The sequence below is a fragment of the Littorina saxatilis genome, linkage group LG1 (assembly GCF_037325665.1).
Source record: "Littorina saxatilis isolate snail1 linkage group LG1, US_GU_Lsax_2.0, whole genome shotgun sequence".
Lineage (NCBI taxonomy): Eukaryota > Metazoa > Mollusca > Gastropoda > Littorinimorpha > Littorinidae > Littorina > Littorina saxatilis.
The window spans coordinates 11,584,731-11,605,521 of record NC_090245.1 but is presented as its reverse complement, the minus strand read 5'-3'; the positions used below and the strand labels follow the sequence as shown (position 1 = coordinate 11,605,521).

The window sequence follows — 20,791 nt, the reverse complement described above, 5'->3', positions numbered from 1 at the left end:
AGTTGGGAGAGGCAGGATGGGATGCCGCCAACGCATCTAGCAGTGCAAATTCTACAGGGGGGGGGGGGGGGGGGGGGCGTTCTTTTAAATCAAGTTTTGCCCAGTTTTGATTTTGCCGGTTTTGGTAATCCTACATTCCTCCGTGCGACAGCGGACTAAATGCGCATTTAAAACTATTTAGATGTTTTGCTTAAACTTTGACTTGGAGCGAAATAAATTAAAACATCTTGTTCGTTGTGCTTTTGTTTTAAATTAAAGCGTATTCCATTTCTGAATTAAATATCACTTGCCTGTTAACTCTTTATTGTTGTTGCAATAGATGTATATACTTGGAAGAAAAAAAAGGCATACAACGAGACAGTTTTGGTAGCCTGATTTAGACCACCTAGATACGGTATTTGCAAAATATTTATCTCTTTTATATTATTTTTCAAAATTGTTGTTTATGAAATCGAAAAATCACATCGAAAAATGTCACTATTCGATGTTCCCTCACTTAATCCGGGTGTGAAGGGCTTTCTTGAAGCAGACACCGGCGCTTGCTAAACGATTGCCGCTTAAGCGGAGGGGAGTCAAGCGTGATTAAGTGCCTGGCCTGCCAATTGACACCTCCCGGCGAAAACACATAATAGGCCACAGTTTCTCTATTTTTCACATTACGTTTCACTCTTAAAGTATTTAACAAAAGGTGGTCCTTAGTTTTAACATCTTTTTTGAAATAATATATGAATTAAAGATTATGCTTTTAATGGACACATTTTTCACACACATGACCAGGAAACCGGATTACGTAAGCCGTGTCAGCTGCAACCTTTGTAAAAGTCAACGTAACTCGAGAACGGCATTGAAGTACTTTCGGTGTTCTTTACATTGTCCAAGAAGCAACACACATGAGTATACTTGACACACTCGGGTTGTGCTTGGTTTGGCCATAAACACTATCTGGTCAAGGACGTCGTAAAATGGCCCTCGGTCAAGTTTTCACCGAGAACCATTTTATGATGTCCTTGACTATTATGTGTTAGTCGGCTTAGAATATGCGCGCAGGTTTGAAAGTTTTGAACCATTCGATTATCTCAACAGACATCCTTTGATGTAGTGGAGTAGTGGTAGGTGTCACGAAATGGGATATAAGTCTGTGATAAAGGTGATGTTTATTATTATGAAAATGTTCGTGCCACCCACGCGCTTTTTCACGCTAGAAGCCAACAAAAAAGTTTATTTCATGTTGATTAATCACATTACTTATGAAAGTCTTATGTTTTCTCGTGCGCACGTGTGCGTGTGTGTGTGTGGGAAAATATTAAACAGCTGTGCTTTCATGTTACCATTCAGAGAGTGCTTTGATCATAATTAAGCTTTAAGCCCGCGTGAGAAACAGACGATACTTCTGCACGTATGGTTTGATATCTGCCGGGAACATTTTATATGACGTGTATAATTTGACTGATTAGGCAAAGGGATTACACGAAACCGACTCAAGCCTTGTTGAATGTCAAAGAATTCAAGCATGCCGAAGTGTCTGTACGGGCCTGAGGAAAAGCACCTTCGGTAACCGTTTCATGTCCAATCCTAAAACGTGTATGGGAATACTTTAAGCATAACATTCGGGTGGGTTTTTTTCGAATAGAAAATATATAATACATCCATGCGATTTTATGGAATAACTCTGTTAAGTGTTTTTGTTATTGTTGCCAGAACAGCATGATCATATTCTGTAAGATAAAATCGGTTATTGTCAGTTTGTTTGTTTCCTTTTGTACACAGCGAAAACAAAATCGAATAGAAATTATACATCCATGCATTTTTCATGGAATAACTCCCTGAAGTGGTGTTGTTGTTGTTGTTGTTGTTGTTGTTGTTGTTGTTGTTGTTGTTGTTGTTGTTGTTGTTGTTGTTGTTGTTGTTGATGTTGTTGTTGTTGTTGTTGTTGCGAGAACAGCTTGATAATATTCTGTGAGATAAAATCGGTTTTTGTTAGTTTGTTTTATTTTGTACAATAAAGATATTAAACATTTTTCGCCAAGATTTCATGGTCTCGCCTAGGTGACAATGGCCGCAAGCATAAACGCTGTTTTGACCACGAGTTGAATGTATGTAAATTTCTATTTGTGTCCCCAGAATAAGATTCTATTTGGGACATGAGGTGGTTGTACGCTAAGAAAAAGCTGGGTGTGTGGGGGTGGGGCCGGGAGGATGACGGGAGTGGGGCTGTACAAGTTAAAAGTTGCGTTGATAAAAGTTATAAGCGTTTGGTATTGGGCGTTGAGAATCATCCAATACAATTGACACTGGACATTTGAAGACGCAACAGTGGTCGACACGGGGAGCATCATAAACACCGCCCAATTGGATTGCATGACTTGACCGTCCTGCAGTGATGTCGTTCTCGTCGGCTATTGGTCAGTGGATTTTGAGAGCACACGTGCCGGGCAATTAAGGTGTTCATATGATTGGTTAATACACTGACACGGTTCTCACCCCTTTGAGAGGTCGTGGCCTACATAAAGTTAGTTCGTTTCGCAAATTAGCAAAAATCCTCAAAAAAAGTCGATAGTCACAGAGACTTTGTGTTCATAACAACCCAAAAACCAGAAGAAAAAGACCTGAGAGGCTACCTGGAGCTCTGCCTCACCTCTATGGTGACTGCTAGGCAGAAGCAGAGCCCCGAGGCTCTCATCAACTTATTAACGGATACCTACTGTTTTGTGACAAAAAATAAAGTGTCCGTCCCTAAACCAGACACCTATCTCATGGCCCTCAGCGCTCTCGCGGGGAGCAGAGATCTGTCGTCTGAGGAAATTCTCACAATTAAAAAATCACTGCAAGTCCCTTGTAATTCTGGACTCCCTAAATGGGGGGCAAAATAAAATAAAGCCAGCATAAATATATGATCGTCATTTGTCAACGGTATTAACTTAAACAAAGGGGACACACAGCTCGCAGGGAGGGAAGGGCATTGCCCCACCTCGCGGGCGAGTGCGTGTTTTTTTTTTTCCTGATGGTTTTAAACTCCTGTTTTCGGATTACACAATAAACATAAAAACATGATTATATAAACGAGAGGATAGCTGTTTCCTCTCTCAGTTAATACTGCTAATGTGACGTCGCCTCCCCTGCGACTATTGTAGTGGCGGGGAGGTCGACGGACAACGCAGATAGATCTTTTTATCCCATTTAAAATTAACAAATGCCGCATAGCAACTCATGCGTGCGTCAATGAAATGATGTATCCAAATGTTACTACCCTATAGAAGATCAGTATTACGTTTTGCGCATGTTCTTTATATTTTTCTCACAATGTTGTCACTTTTAAACCTTCTAACAGGTGGTCCTGAGTTTTATCTTTTTCTTAACGAAACTAAAATTGAATTAAAAATCCATGTTTTTAATGGTCCTTCCCCTAGGAAGTCAACGCATATAAAGGAAAAATTATCCCCGAGTATATTTCTCATTGCCCCACCCCCCTCCCTTATTCATGGAGAGCGGGGCCGGGGTCCTATCACGGTCGGGATTGCTTGGTCTTGCCCTTTTCTTTCCCTCCTTTTCTTCTTTTAGCGTATCATCAACTCATGTCCCTAAAAGGAAAATTTCATGTGAGGACGTAAAGGACCCCCTTTTTTTTTACAAATTAGCAATTGTCCGGTCAGACATCATATGGTGCGGGTGTTAAATCTGTCAGTTTGCAAGAGAGATAATTCGAGTTTGTGAGACTTGTTGCATACAGTGGTAAATACCTGATTTTGATGACTTTGGTGATCTTTCAAAGACGAGAGGAATAGCAGAAAGGCAAGAAAATAAAAGTGAGTGATTTTGATTCTATTGATTGTGCCTATGATTAGGTTAGATTGAATAGATTAGATTGTGCAAGCAGGATTCCACCATGGAATACATTTAATTTATATGAGGGTTAACGTTGTCTGCACCATCTCAGAAAAACTATCATATTTTTGACCTAAATCTGTGGATCTAAAAACATCATCTCGGTTATAATGTAGTATATAACAGCCTAAAGCATGTCACATTTATAGAACAAACAAAAAAAATTATAATTTCGCTAGTATCGTGTACACTACATTGGGGTGTACACGTTAAAGATCCCACGATTGACAAAAGGCTCTTTCCTGGCAAAATTGTATAGGCATATATAAAAATGTCCACCAAAATACCCGTGTGACTTGGAATAATAGGCCGTGAAAAGTAGGATATGCGCCGAAATGGCTGCGATCTGCTGGCCGATGTGAATGCGTGATGTATTGTGTAAAAAAAACAAATCCATCTCACACGGAATAAATAAATCCCTGCGCCTTGAATATGTGCGCGATATAAATTGCATGCATAAAATAAAAAATGAAAAAGATTAAAAAAATGATAAATAAATCCCTGCGCTTAGAACTGTACCCACGGAATACGCGCGATATAAGCCTCATATTGATTGATTGATTGATTGATAGTATATTGCGTGTGATATTTTCCGAGTGTGATAAAACAAGTTAGAATGACAATACATCGGAAAGACTTAGTTAGGGTTAGGGTGGGTGTCCGAGTGGTAACGCACTTGCGCTCGGAAGCGAGAGGTTGCGAGTTCGACCCTGGGTCAGGGCGTTAGCAATTTTCTCCCCCCTTTCCTAACCTAGGTGGTGGGTTCAAGTGCTAGTCTTTCGGATGAGACGAAAAACCGAGGTCCCTTCGTGTACACTACATTGGGGTGTGCACGTTAAAGATCCCACGATTGACAAAAGGGTCTTTCCTGGCAAAATTGTATAGGCATATATAAAAATGTCCACCAAAATACCCGTGTGACTTGGAATAATAGGCCGTGAAAAGTAGGATATGCGCCGAAATGGCTGCAATCTGCTGGCCGATGTGAATGCGTGATGTATTGTGTAAAAAAATTCCATCTCACACGGCATAAATAAATCCCTGCGCCTTGAATATGTGCGCGATATAAATTGCATAAAATAAAAATAAAATAAAAAATAAATAAATCCCTGCGCTTAGAACTGTACCCACGGAATACGCGCGATATAAGCCTCATATTGATTGATTGATTGAAAGATTTAGTTATCGTACAGTAACAACATGTCATTTAATTACTTGATTTTGGGATAGTTTCGGAGCAGTTTTGAAAAAATTATTGCATGGGTTCAGTCTCGTTTTCACGTCCAAATCGTCAGAAAACTTTCCAAAATGTAAGACAAATTCTGCTGAGCTGCTCTTCACACAACTTTTCTGTCGGTGTCTGTGTGTCTGTTTATCTTTCTCTCTATGTCTCTGTTTCTCTGTCTCTCTCTTTCTCTGGCTCTCTCTCTCTCTCTCTGTCTGTCTGTCTGTTTGTTTCTTTTTATATTTAGTCAAGTTTTGACTAAATATTTTAACATCGAGGGGGAATCGAAACGAGGGTCGTGGTGTATGTGCGTGTGTGTGTGTGTGCGTGTGTGCGTGTGTGCGTGTGTGCGTGTGTGTGTGTGTGTAGAGCGATTCAGACTAAACTACTGGACCGATCTTTATAAAATTTGACATGAGAGTTCCTGGGTATGAAATCCCCATACGTTTTTTTTCATTTTTTTGATAAATGTCTTTGATGACGTCATATCCGGCTTTTCGTGAAAGTTGAGGCGGCACTGTCACGCCCTCATTTTTCACCCAAATTGGTTGAAATTTTGGTCAAGTAATCTTCGACGAAGCCCGGGGTTCGGTATTGCATTTCAGCTAGGTGGCTTAAAAATTAATTAATGACTTTGGTCATTAAAAATCGGAAAATTGTAAAAAAAAATAAAAATTTATAAAACGATCCAAATTTACGTTTATTTTATTCTCCATCATTTGCTGATTCCAAAAACATATAAATATGTTATATTCGGATTAAAAACAAGCTCTGAAAATTAAATATATAAAAATTATTATCAAAATTAAATTGTCCAAATCAATTTAAAAACACTTTCATCTTATTCCTTGTCGGTTCCTGATTCCAAAAACATATAGATATGATATGTTTGGATTAAAAACACGCTCAGAAAGTTAAAACAAAGAGAGGTACAGAAAAGCGTGCTATCCTTCTTAGCGCAACTACTACCCCGCTCTTCTTGTCAATTTCACTGCCTTTGCCATGAGCGGTGGACTGACGATGCTACGAGCATACGGTCTTGCTGAAAAATGGCAGCTACTTGACTAAATATTGTATTTTCGCCTTACGCGACTTGTTTGTCTCTCTTTCTGTCTGTCTGTCTGTCTGTCTGTCTGTAAAGCTGTCATAACTGTTCCTTTTATTTCTATCTCTTTCCTTGTTTTTGATTGGAATTTTGACTGTCTGCGGGATGAAAAAGAGAGCATTTTAGCATTTATTATTCTGTTTGTGTTAAGATAAAGATCAATTCAATTCAATTTAATTCAATTCAATTCAATACAATTCTCTCTCCCTCATTCTCATTCTCATAAATCAGACTCAGTGTTTGTGTTATACTGCCTTGCTCTGCTGAGTGTGTGTGTCATACCGCTTTGCTCTGCTGAGTGTGTGTGTTTGTGTTAATTACGGTCTGTCTGTATATTCTTTTGTCTGTCCGTCTGTCACTCAAGGGTAAACCGGCACGGTTAGCCTAGTGGTAAGGCGTCCGCCCCGTGATCGGGAGGTCGTGGGTTCGAACCTCGGCCGGTGTAACGATTTCATCCTTCGCCTGTGTACATATTTCCCCCTCGATATTTACTCGAGACTGAAATGTTGTTTCCTGGTAAAATTAAGAAAGGAAATTATTTATGGACGAAAAGCATGTCAGTTTCTTGCATGTGAAGAAAATTGGTTGTGAAATTAAATAGATTTCACTCCCAAAATCGAATTCTTCGAAAACGTGTACCGAGTGGTTACGTCCCTTGAGTAAGAAGGGAAACATTTTAGGATGAATCAAATTTCTAAGTTAAATAAAATAATTGGTTGGACAAATTTGGCCCCATGAATGTAAGGTACACAAGGTCGCTCATCAGTACTATCGAAGGGTGTTTTTATATTTAGTCAAGTTTTGACTAAATATTTTAACATCGAGGGGGAATCGAAACGAGGGTCGTGGTGTATGTGCGTGTGTGTGTGCGTGCGTGCGTGTGTGCGTGTGTGTGTGTGTGTGTGTAGAGCGATTCAGACTAAACTACTGCACCGATCTTCATGAAATTTGACATGAGAGTTCCTGGGTATGAAATCCCCATACGTTTTTTTCATTTTTTTGATAAATGTCTTTGATGACGTCATATCCGGCTTTTCGTGAAAGTTGAGGCGGCACTGTCACGCCCTCATTTTTCAACCAAATTGGTTGAAATTTTGGTCACGTACTCTTCGACAAAGCCCGGGGTTCGGTATTGCATTTCAGCTTGGTGGCTTAAAAATTAATTAATGACTTTGGTCATTAAAAATCTAAAAATTGTAAAAAAAAATAAAAATTTATAAAACGATCCAAATTTACGTTTATCTTATTCTCCATCATTTGCTGATTCCAAAAACATATAAATATGTTATATTCGGATTAAAAACAAGCTCTGAAAATTAAATATATAAAAATTATTATCAAATTTCTTTTTCGAAATCAATTTAAAAACACTTTCATCTTATTCCTTGTCGGTTCCTGATTCCAAAAATATATAGATATGATATGTTTGGATTAAAAACACGCTCAGAAAGTTAAAACGAAGAGAGGTACAGAAAAGCGTGCTATCCTTCTCAGCGCAACGAATACCCCGCTCTTCTTGTCAATTCCACGTGCACTGCCTTTGCCACGGGCGGTGGAGTGACGATGCTACGAGTATACGGTCTTGCTGCGTTGCGTTGCGTTCAGTTTCATTCTATGAGTTCGACAGCTACTTGACTAAATATTGTATTTTCGCCTTACGCGACTTGTTTTTTGTTCAGTGTAGAGTTTATACTAGATCAACGAGGCCGAAAATCGAAATATCAACACGGCGAAAGATAAAAACGTCACACCGGGTCATACCTAAGACTTTAAAATTGGCAATCTAGTGGCTGATCCACATCCCATTTTGGTGCAATCCCATTTTTGCCGCCGTCCCATTTTTTGCCCCATCCCATTTTCGCGACATTTCACAAGCCAAGCGTCATTTTATAAAATTTATAATTTTGAATGATTAATGAGATGAGGATGATTATAATGATGATGCTATGGATTTCCAATTTGGATTGAGACTACGTGACAGGGCATTTTACTAACATGTCATAACAAAAGCGCAACATCCCATTTTGACACCATATCCCATTTGGCCGCCATGCCGTTTCACCGTATTCCATTTATCCCCCATCCCATTTTCGCGACATTTCACAAGCCAAGCGTCATTTTACTACCGTGTCATAACAATAGCGCGTCATCCCATTTTGACACCATCCCATTTGGCCGCCATCACATTTTTTATTTATTCTTCTTGCCAAGCCTCACTATACTACTATACTGCGTTATTCAATTACTGCCTTCCATAAAAAATTGTTACATTTACCTGAATTTACATGTTGCATGTCTTAGACTTGATGCTCTCTTCCTATGCGCTTTCGTCCTAGTCTCTCCTTGTGGTTGTTAGTACTTTCTTCCTCCTCCCCCTCCCTTTTCTTTTTATCTTCTGTAGATTCCTTTGTTCCTAGTTAGCTCCCCATCCCCATTCTTTCAATTTGTTCTTCTGGTTTATTGTTGTTATGTCCACCATTACGAAAATGTGTGTAATTTAGTACTGTTCTGGTCACGTGATATAAGCATTTGCTTGAGTGCGTGTCCTAGTTGTGTGTTTTGAACTGTTCATGCGAAGAAATCCTGAATAAAACTTTGTTTAAACCAACTAGGAAGACATTCCGTTTACGCCAAATTCCATTTTTGCCACAATCCAAAATGTCGCGAAATAGAGATGGCGGCAAAATGGGATGACGGCAAAACGGCATGGCGACAAAATGGAATGTGGCGCTAGTGGTTTGACACGGTGGTAAAATGACACATGGCCTATGAAATGTCGCAAAAATGGGATGGGGCAAAATGGGATAACGGCCAAACGGGATTGCGCCAAAATGGGATGTGGAGCTAATGGTACATGATATGGTGGTAAAATGACACTTGGCCTGAGAAATGTCGTCAAAATGGGATGAGAAGAATTGGGATAACGGCGAAACAGGACTAATAGATCCCTTGACTTGGGGTAGTGCGACTCTGTCACTGCTAGCTTTCCACTCGGAGGAAGCGACCGGAATTTCCCAACGATGGGACATCCTGCTAATGAATTTTTTTTTTTTTAATTCTTAAAATTAACAGAGTCGCGCTACCCCAAAAGTCAAGGAATTTCGTGTTTGTCCCTTGACTTTGGAGATGACAAGAAAATATCGGGCGCAAAAACGTGATTTGTAAAATTTTTCACAACATATGTCGCCTAGCGCCATGTATGTGATGAAACCATTCATATAGCTCTGCGGGAGCTCTGCACTTTTGGACGTCCCCATTTCACTGCTGTACAGCAAACATCGTCCCCAAATACCTGTTTGTTTCTAAAAAATCACGCTGGAGGTTGCATTTTATGTAATAACCTCCTGAAATGAGTTTTGACACTTTAGAATGGCATGTAAAATGACACATGGCCTATGAAATGTCGCAAAAATGGGATGGGGGCAAAATGGGATAACGGCCAAACGGGATTGCGCCAAAATGGGACGTGGAGCTAATGGTACATGACATGGTGGTAAAATGACACTTGGCCTGTAAAATGTCGCAAAAATGGGTTGGGGGCGAAATGGGCTAACGGCGAAACGGGATTGCGCCAAAATGGGATGTGGAGCTAATGGTACATGATATGGTGGTAAAATGACACTTGGCCTGAGAAATGTCGCCAAAATGGGATGGGGGCGAATTGGGATAACGGCGAAACAGGACTAATAGATCCCTTGACTTGGGGTAGTGCGACTCTGTCACTGCTAGCTTTCCACTCGCAGGAAGCGACCGGAATTTTCCAACGATGGGACATCCTAGTAATGAATTTTTTTTTTTTAATTCTTAAAATTAACAGAGTCGCGCTACCCCAAAAGTCAAGGAATTTCGTGTTTGTCCCTTGACTTTGGAGATGACAAGAAAATATCGGGCGCAAAAACGTGATTTGTAAAATTTTTCACAACATATGTCGCCTAGCGCCATGTATGTGATGAAACCATTCATATAGCTCTGCGGGAGCTCTGCACTTTTGGACGTCCCCATTTCACTGCTTGTCAGCAAACATCGTCCCCAAATACCTGTTTGTTTCTAAAAAATCACGCTGGAGGTTGCATTTTATGTAATAACCTCCTGAAATGAGTTTTGACACTTTAGAATGGCATGTAAAATGACACATGGCCTATGAAATGTCGCAAAAATGGGATGGGGGCAAAATGGGATAACGGCCAAACGGGATTGCGCCAAAATGGGACGTGGAGCTAATGGTACATGACATGGTGGTAAAATGACACTTGGCCTGTAAAATGTCGCAAAAATGGGATGGGGGCGAAATGGGCTAACGGCGAAACGGGATTGCGCCAAAATGGGATGTGGAGCTAATGGTACATGATATGGTGGTAAAATGACACTTGGCCTGAGAAATGTCGCCAAAATGGGATGGGGGCGAATTGGGATAACGGCGAAACAGGACTAATAGATCCCTTGACTTGGGGTAGTGCGACTCTGTCACTGCTAGCTTTCCACTCGGAGGAAGCGACCGGAATTTCCCAACGATGGGACATCCTAGTAATGAATTTTTTTTTTTTTAATTCTTAAAATTAACAGAGTCGCGCTACCCCAAAAGTCAAGGAATTTCGTGTTTGTCCCTTGACTTTGGAGATGACAAGAAAATATCGGGCGCAAAAACGTGATTTGTAAAATTTTTCACAACATATGTCGCCTAGCGCCATGTATGTGATGAAACCATTCATATAGCTCTGCGGGAGCTCTGCACTTTTGGACGTCCCCATTTCACTGCTTGTCAGCAAACATCGTCCCCAAATACCTGTTTGTTTCTAAAAGATCACGCTGGAGGTTGCATTTTATGTAATAACCTCCTGAAATGAGTTTTGACACTTTAGAATGGCATTTAACGCTCATTGAAGTTTTAACAAACTTTCTAACACCTAAAACATTCATAGCACCGATAACATAATTCTAGCTCTGCACTTTTTGTACACATACGTCCCCATTTGACTGCTGTACAGCAAACATCGTCCCCAAATGTCTGTTTTTCTAAAAATCACGCTGGAGGTTGCATTTTATGTAATAACCTCCTGAAATGAGTTTTCACACTTTAAAATGGCATTTAACGCTCATTGAAGTTTTAAGAAACTTTCTAACACTTAAAACAAAAGAGACCCCAAATGCCTGTGTTTTGAGCAAGATGGCATTTTGATACACAGCCGACCCCAAATGACTGTAAAACCACCTATGTGTGTGTGTGTGTGTGTGCGTGTGCTCTGACATCTGACCTGTCCACACCGTAGATCCATCCCACACCCACAGTCTCGGCCAGAGCCACCAGGATGAGGGGGAAGGAGCCGGCGAAGGAGTCAAAGAGAGCCACCCAGTAGGAGCCACTGCCCAGCACGAAGAGGAACCCCACCATGCAGCACGACCCACACAGCACGGCTGAAACAATAAGCCATGCATGAAATGTTTTGATCATCTCGTTTGTGTCTTCCGCGCGAGCTTCGGGACGATTTCTAAATAGTGTAAGTTCTAGGCCTGTACTAGCTGTCGGCGCTCACCTGAAACCAGCCACTTCTTCCTGACCCAGGGGTGAAAGTCAAGGTCGTAGAGCGAGGTTGCCACGCCCTCTATGGTGCCGAACTCTGACCCCAAGCCAAGGGAGAGCAGCATGAGGAAGAAGACGATGGACCAAAATGGCGAGGACGGGCCAAACTCCACAATGGCTTGTGTGAACACGATGAAGGCAAGACCTGTTCCTTCCGCACCCTGCAGTGAGAAATTAGTTGGTATGGAACACTGGAACCCCCTTTCTAAGTTCACCAAAAAACTTATAATAATAACTGGACATTTTTGAGTGCCTAACCTCTAGGCCCTTTACAAAAGAACATATACAGAATAGAACATATTCTTCTGCGTTCGTGGGCTGAAACTCCCATATACACTCGTGTTTTTACACGAGTGGAATTTTACGTGTATGACCGTTTTTACCCCGCCATTTAGGCAGCCACACGCCGCTTTCGGAGGAAGCATGCTGGGTATTTTCGTGTTTCCATAACCCACCGAACTCTGACATGGATTACAGGATCTTTTCCGTGCGCACATGGTCTTGTGCTTGCGTGTACACACGAAGGGGGATAAGTCACTAGCAGGTCTGCACATAAGTTGACCTGAGAGCTCGGAAAAATCTCCACTCTTAACCCACCAGGCGGCCGCGGCCGGGATTCGAACCCTCGACCTTCCGATTACGAGGCCGACGTCTTACCACCCCGCCACAGCGCCCGTCGAATAGAACATATAAATGTACACCCTACATAAAACAATTAACCATACGAACAGCAGTTCGTAAAAGGGAAGGAGCACTATCATAAGGGTAAATTTACAGACGTTATGAACACCACATCTAAACAAAAGCAAGATATTAAAAGGTGAAGTCTTAATTGGGTGGTGAGGGTCTTAAAAAGGGGGGTGGGTGGGGGGTCCATTTTACTGTTGTTGCTGCTCCACGCTTACGCCCAAATGGAACACAGCAAAACGACGACATTTTACGGCTTTATTTTTGTAGTGGTACCTTCGCCTGGCACGATGAGTGGCACTTCTATACAAGATCCCTTGCTGAGGTCCTCCTCGATGCTGCAGTGTTTGAACTCTTTATCTAACCCCGTAAGGTTGTACTGGGATACAGTTATCTCTTGTGGTTTAACAAACATTTTACCTCTTCAAGATCATCCTCCATACTGCAGTGTCTAAGCTCTCTGTCTATCCCCGTCAGGTTGTCATTGGATACAGTTCCCTGTGTTTTAACAAATATCTTACCTTTTCGAGATCCTCCTCCACGCTTCAGTGTCTGAACTCTCTGTCTATCCCCGTTAGATTGTCATGGGATACACATCCATATCTTATTGATTTACAAACATCTTACCTTTTCAAGATCCTCCTCCATGCTGCAATGTCTAAACTCTCTGTCTATCCCCGTAAGGTTGTACTGTGTCAGGTTCTGCTCGAACCTCTCGTGGTAAATCTCGGTGGTCAGTGTGGTCTTGTTCCATCCGGGTAGTTGTAGATAGTCCGTCAGCACCTCTATATTGCTGCATAAAAAAAATGAAAACAAGTGTAAAGTCGTGTTACGTACTAGTTTCTGATCAAATATGCTTTCTTTTCTTTCTTGTCTACTGTAATACAACAAATCTTAAAACTTTGTTTGATTTAAAAAAAAATAAAAAAAATTCTGTTTAATCTTCTGTCAATTTAACGTTTATGTCAGGCAAAATCTCCCCTTAAAAATAAATAAATATCAACGAAACAAGAAAAACTTCAGACGTTGACTATTTAATGTCAAGGATTTTGTCAAGCAATTCTTAGCATTAAACTCTACAATCTAAATGCAAATTCTAAAAAGGACAGAAAGAGAGTTGAAGCAAACATTACCTAATAGGTAATAGCATTAAGCTGTGTACTCACTGCTCGACGCAGTGCTCAAACACGAGCGTGGCTTTGAAGCCCGGACATCACAATACACGCTCAATCATTCTACTCACTGCTCGAAACAGTACTCAAACAAACTGGATTGAGACATTCACGCTCTGTACTCACTGCTCAACAAAGTGCTCAAACATTCACGCTCAGGCATTCACGCTCAAATATGCACGCTCAAACTTGCACGCTGTGTACTCACTGCTCGACACAGTGCTCAAACATGAGCGTGGCCTTGAAGCCCATGATGGCGAAGATGACGGTGCAGGCGTAGATGGCTGTGAACCAGTTGGTCAGGGACACAAAGATGGCGTCCTTCTCCACGTTGTTTTTGGACGGGTTGTAGGACGAGAAGGCGATCAGCCCTCCGAACGCCAGGCCGAACGAGAAGAAGATCTGGGTGGCTGCATCCAGCCAGCACTGCGGAGTCATCAGGTATTCCATCTGGGAGCAGAAATGAGAAACGTGATAAATGCACAAGAATACAAAAAAGCAATGAGATCTCCGAACGCCAGGCCGAACGAGAAGAAGATCTGGGTGCCGGTGGCTGCGTCCACCCAGCACTGCCGGGTCATCATGTAGTCCATCTCGATGAAGAAGAAAGCAGAAATGCAAAACGTGATAAACTATTATAATAAAAATGATGATAATGAGGATACTTCTGTTGTGCAAATTCTGAAGTAGTCCGAAGAGGCTCACTAAACTCATTCACAAGTAAACAGGTATGTGCACAATGCCAAATCGAATGCACGAATATTCGAGAAAGCAATCAGATCTCTGAACGCCAGGCCGAACAGAAAGATCTTCCAAGCAGCCCCGATCTAGTACTGAAGGTTAATTGTCGGATACTTCAATCTGTCTGAAACAAATGTGCAGGAATACGGAATGGGCTAAATTCAAAGATGAATAAAAAGGCAAAACGCCAGGCAAAATGCGAAGTAAAACGCCAGGCAAAACTGTATTCTTTCTTTCTTTATTTGGTGTTTAACGTCGTTTTCAACCACGAAGGTTATATCGCGACGGGGGAAGGGGGAAGATGGGATAGAGCCACTTGTCAATTGTTTCTTGTTCACAAAAGCACTAATCAAAAATTTGCTCCAGGGGCTTGCAACGTAGTACAATATATGACCTTACTGGGAGAATGCAAGTTTCCAGTACAATTACAAAGGACTTAACATTTCTTACATACTGCTTGACTAAAATCTTTACAAAAATTGACTATATTCTATACAAGAAACACTTAACAAGGGTAAAAGGAGAAACAGAATCCGTTAGTCGCCTCTTACGACATGCTGGGGAGCATCGGGCAAATTCTTTCTCGTCCCAACCAATATGGGACTCCCCCTAACCCGCGGGGGGTGGCAAAATGGTATCAGATCTGGAAATTAACAAAAGACATCGAATGGTCCATCTTGATAATTGCATTTTCAGACATGAAGCATCACCAAAAAAAGCATGGTCAAAGCGACAGAAGCAAAGCATTGTGGCAGACTCATTTCACAATATTCCACGTCGATAAAAAGAGCTCGATAATGAGATGAAGGTTGACAACTTTGGTACTATCTCATTTTCTCTATAAGCGCGGTAAGCGCTTGTTGGCAGCTGCTTTCAATCCACACAAAAATCCGAGAAGGTGCGATAGATTACCAGCTGCACACCAACAAAATACGAGTAGCCTGTAATATGTGGCCTACAAAATCGACTGCTTGTAAATCGTCTGCTTAATGTCTATCAAAGTCGCTCTAATTCGGTCTTACGGTTAACTAAACAGAGAACAACCAAGCACAATAATTATGAAACGTCTTCGCCAGAAAACAAGCTAGCCATCAGCATGAAACAAGTCGCGTAAGGTGAAAATACAACATTTAGTCAAGCTCAATCGAACTCACAGAATTAAAATGAACGAATTGCATTTTTTCCGAAAAACCGTACACTCGCAGCATCGTCTGTCCACCGCTCGTGGCAAAGGCAGTGAAATTAACAATCCAGAAAAGCGCGGTAGCGGTTGCGCTGAGGAGGATAGCACGCTTTTCTATATCTCTATTCTTTTTAACTCTGTGAACGTGTTTTTAATCCAAACATATCATATCTATATGTTTTTGGAATCAGGAACCAACAAGGAATAAGATGAAATTGTTTTTAAATCGATTTCGGAATTTAATTTTGATCATAATTTTTATATTTTTAATTTTCAGAGCTTGCTTTTAATCCAAATATAACATATGTATATGTTTTTGGAATCAGAAAATGATGAAGAATAAGATGAAATTGTTTTTGGATCGTTTAATAAAAAAAACTTTAATTACAAGTTTCCGATTTTTAATGACCAAACTCACTCATTAGTTTTTAAGCCACCAAGCTGAAATGCAATACCAAACCCCGGCCTTCGTCGAAGATTGCTTTGCCAAAATTTCAATCAATTTAATTGAAAAATGAGGGTGTGACAGTGCCGCCTCAACTTTTACAAAAAGCCGGATATGACGTCATCAAAAGTATTTATCGAAAAAAAGAAAAAAAAGTCCGGGGATATCATTCCCAGGAACGCTCATGTCAAATTTCATAAAGATCGGTCCAGTAGTTTGGTCTGAATCGCTCTACACACACACACGCACAGACAGACACACACACAAACACACACACACACACACACACACACACACACACACACACACACACACACACACACACACACACACACACATACACCACGACCCTCGTCTCGATTCCCCCTCTATGTTAAAACATTTAGTCAAAACTTGACTAAATGTAACAAAAAATGGTCCATTTTAGGAGCCCTTCCCCTACGTTATAAAATTTAGAAAACAAAATTATGTTACCAAAGTTTAGGTGTCCATCCTAAAAATAGAAAGTAAAAGAAACATTCGAAATACTGCCTCATTAAAAAGCCCATTTAATTAACCTTACGTCTGTTTTCAGAATAAATCAGTTTACAGAAGACAGTGAATAAATCCCTGCACGTGCAGCTATCATCACGAGACAGATGTATCGTCATAAATCATGACGCAAGGAGAAAAGATGTCAGCCGGCGTACGATAGGTACTGATAATATGCGTGAGTCAGGTTACGTTTGTGTCCCGTTTTTACGTTGACTGGGAATCGAGGTGAGGGTCTGGTGTATATGTGTGTGTGTGCGTGTAGAACGATTCAGAGAAAACTACATGACTGATCTTCATGAAATTTCACATGAGAGTTCCTGGGTATGATATCCTCCGACGTGTTGTTCACTTTTTCGAGAAATATCTTTGATGACGTCATATCCGGCTTTTAGGGAAAGTTGAGGCGGCACTGTCACGCCCTCATTGTTGTGTTTGTGGTGGGTCTAGCTCTCTTCTTGTACAGTACCAGATACCAGTACGTCGCAAGTGAATTTTGGTCGTTTGCAATACGAACCAGATTTCAAAAGTAAAAACAGGTTCCCGCGGGATATTTTACTGACTTTACGGGAATTATACGTTCACTGAGTCTCGTTTAACCTCTTCTTTGGCTGCGTAATGTTGTGTAGGGGTGAAGAGAGACGCGAAAGCAACCAAAGGTGTGCATTTGACTTGCCACCAAAACTGCAAAAATGCTTTTTTTTTTTTTTTTTCTTTTTACACGTTTTTATTTCTTTTCGGTACACGACATCAACATCAGACAGCAACATAAAACAACATCAACCATACAAAACTATGCATCTTCAAAGAAGAAAAAAAAATAGAAAAAAAATAACAACGGGAAAACACACTAAAGCATACAATCACACAGCCCATATTCAATACATTTCTAAATTATGTAAACAAGCTCTTCGTCTACTTTTTTATGTTTCTATTTGATTATTTTGTAAAACTACTCATACCACCAAGTCCTGTTCTCCGTTAACCTGCTGCAAAATATACGGACAATGTTTATGTTCAAGTCTAAAATGAAAAACATCTTTAGCTTTAACCTCCTATTAACTCCAAAACCAAAATGCTATTTTTTGCAAACCAAATAAAGACAGTCATGCAGAAAACTCAAGGTGAAGAAATGGAATGATCATGAAAAGGTATAATTGAAATGAAATGGATGATAAGTAACGATTGGGAAACGACATAGTGTCACGGTGTGTGTGTGTGTGGAGGGGGGGGTGTGGAAAAGAGAAAAGGAAAGGACTTTGGTTTTGACTACGCAGAATTTACAAGACCTCAGCGTTATACGTTTTCTGCAAAGAAAATAAAACGGCCAAGAGGGCTTTGAAAAGTGGAGCAAAGGGAGTGGGGTGTGTGGCGGGGGGGGGGGGGGGGGCGGGGGTGAGGCAGACTGGGGTTTTGTCCTGCCGTATGTGAGCCAGATGAGGACAATAACCTGTAGCTTGACAGGTCTAGCACACGTGCGTGGGTGTGCAAGTCCTTGCGGTAAGGTGCCTCTGGCTATCTTTCAGGAGGCTGAATAATTATGACAGTTCCGCTTGATGTTCCGGACGTTCTCGCCAAACTTCTATCTATATATCTCTCTTCTTCTTCTGGAGTTGAAAATGATACCGATGAAGTTGAGGAGGAAGTGTACGAACTGAAACCTCTGCCTGAACAATCCTTCTCATTGCGGTCAATGCGCATGCACTAACATAGGGAGATTAATCAGGTCGTGAACAACCTAACCCTAACCCTTACCCTAACCCTTACCCTAATTAGTCCTAACCCTAATCCTTACCCTAACCCATGGTTCGTTCGGTCAAAGGGTCGCATTCTTGAAGATTGGCGCATGCGCATTGATCGCAATGAGAAGGATTGTTCAGCAGAGGTTTCAATTCGTGACACCGGTCTCAATGAAGCCAGCGCACGCGCGTTGTCCGTCATTGGTCTTGCCGTTCTAAATCTAGAACGTTCCCAATCTAGTTCTGCGGATGTAGGCCGTCGTTTTTGGCGAAATGTTTCGCCCAGATATTGTACAGAGAAATTCGCCGGGACCATTTGATTCCGGCGTGAAGAACGTACAAAATTAATGGAGTTGGGCTTGGCTTGAAAACACCTTCCCTCCGGAAAAAAAGAAGGCTGACACGAAGTAGAACGAATCCGGCAAAAGCAGCAAGAAGAACTGTGCCTTCTTTGACTTGTGAGTGACTACTCTTCCTTGCATTTGTTTTTTTTGCAGTAACCTTTTTTAATGCTTTTGTGACTTGTAAACCCTTTTCATGTGTACCTCCAAACTGGTGAAAACACCACTACTGTAGTACAGTGCATTGGTGAATACATACTAGTCTACAGTAGTGTTGTTTTCACCAGTTTGGAGGTGTGTTGAATGGTGGTGGGGGGAGGCTAAATTGGGATTTTTAACAAGATCACAACACTATTACAGCCCTGAAAACGATGCCCAGAATGCACCAGATTGCACATATTTTAATCGTTTTTTGAAAAAAAATCGGGGGGGCATGCCCCCGGACCCCCCTAGTTGGCTCGCCTGCTTCGCAGGCTCAGGCTTGTGGCTTCGCCACTGCGCGCTTCTTTCAGGTAAAACCATTTTTGGTCTGTAGCGTGCCTATTAACGAAGCTCCAGACAGTTCATGCTGTCTTTTATACAAAAGAGGGAGAGGTCAAAGGCTATGTATTTAGGGGGGGGATTAATGAATGTGTGTGTGTGTGTGTGTGTGTCTGTGTGTGTGTGTGTGTGTGTGTGTCTGTGTCTGTGTGTGTGTGCGTGCGTGCTTGCGTGTGTGCTTGCGTGCGTGCGCTTGGGTGTGTGTGTGTGTGGTTGCGCGCGTGCGAGCGTGTGTGTGTGTGTCAGTGTGTGTGTGCGTGCGTTTGTTTGTGCTTGCGTGCGTGTGTGTGTGTGTGTGTGTATATGTGTGTGTCTATGCCTGTGTGCCTGTGTGTATGTGTGTGTCTATGCCTGTGTGCCTCTGTGTCTGTGTGTGACACATATGTGTATAAAAAAAACTTGACAGCTAACAAGTGTGTGTGGGTGAGCAAGAGATGCTGCTGTCTTGGTGTCAACGCAGTATGGGTTCTCTGGCAATCTTTGAATAGTCTTGATTGCTCCACATATGATGAGCTGGATGCCCCCCCCCCCCCCCTTCTCAGTCACCCACACACACAGACAAGTCTACCCGGAGCATGAGGACTCACCCATCCCCCCCCCCCCCCTACCCTATATCTCTCACTCGCATTTCTCCATATCCCTCCCTTTTCTTTATGTCCCCTTTCTCTTTCACACACACCCACATTCTCTCTATTTGTCTGTCTGTGTGTCTGTCTCTGTCTGTCTGTCTGTCTCTGTCTCTGTCTCTGTCTCTCTCTCTCTCTCTCTCTCTCTCTTTCTCTCTCGTACACACACACACACACACACACACACACACACACACCCACACACACACGAACATCGCCAAACTTCCTTTATAAACAATAACAAAAGTCTAGCCGCAGATGATTCCTCACGATAATCATTCAAGAAAAGCACGACCTGACAGGAGAAGAAATCATAAATCCGGAGCCAGTGCTCCTTTATTAAAGGCACAGTATGCCTCCCGTAAACCATCACAGAGCTCCCCGCGCGTCTAAATACAGTACAAGCATACTTCCATTTGAACGCTCAGCGAACGGGAACATCCTGGCTGCTTTCTGTCGAGCGTGATAAATTTTCAAAGAATTTATTTTCGTGGATGAGTCTTCTACGACATTGGCGCCTCGTTTTGGTGCTGGCTGTATACAATACCGGAAATCACGCCCGAAAGTACTTCGAAGTCAATACCAACATGGGAAACAGTCGAACGCTGAAGAAGAAGATAAAATCATGGAAGCAGATAACCAACCATCTGTGATCCCTCGAAAGCGTAAGAGGGTGACAAACCCAAGGCACAACGTCTTGTCTGCATCGGAGAGAAAACGGAGACGCAACCAAAATCAGCGTGTCCAAAAGGCAAAAGTAATTAGTATCGGAAAACAGGTGAACAGATGGAAAGAGCTGAAGGAAAGCCTCGGTCTGACAAATCCTAGTTTGGCAGAACTCCTCCTCGACACGTACGTTGTTGTATTTTATACTCTTTGCTTTGTTTTCTTTTGCTTTTGTTTTGTTATTCATCCACGGGTATTTTTCTGATCATGCATGCATGCGTTTGGGATCGACAAGGGTAACCCAACAACGTACTTGCTCAGTCTGTGCAC

At 41.7% G+C, this 20,791-nt stretch overlaps 2 protein-coding genes and 1 long non-coding RNA gene across 3 annotated transcripts in view; 2 read left to right on the top strand and 1 right to left on the bottom strand.

The window, feature by feature from the left end:
- Positions 1–20,791, top strand: part of LOC138962134 (uncharacterized) — a 264,299-nt gene that overhangs the window by 176,046 nt on the left and 67,462 nt on the right. The gene's annotated exons all lie outside the window — the stretch shown is intronic.
- Positions 1–20,791, top strand: part of LOC138962098 (sodium- and chloride-dependent transporter XTRP3-like) — a 130,910-nt gene that overhangs the window by 47,679 nt on the left and 62,440 nt on the right. The window lies entirely within an intron of this gene.
- LOC138950237 (sodium-dependent neutral amino acid transporter B(0)AT1-like) overlaps positions 1–20,791 on the bottom strand; it is a 62,777-nt gene that overhangs the window by 12,829 nt on the left and 29,157 nt on the right. The window contains exons 4-7 of the mRNA XM_070321971.1: positions 13,858–14,099; positions 13,105–13,270; positions 11,744–11,951; positions 11,458–11,624 (exon numbers count right to left, since the gene is read on the bottom strand). Coding sequence (XP_070178072.1) covers positions 11,458–11,624; positions 11,744–11,951; positions 13,105–13,270; positions 13,858–14,099 — 783 coding nt within the window. The remainder of the gene's footprint in view (positions 1–11,457; positions 11,625–11,743; positions 11,952–13,104; positions 13,271–13,857; positions 14,100–20,791) is intronic.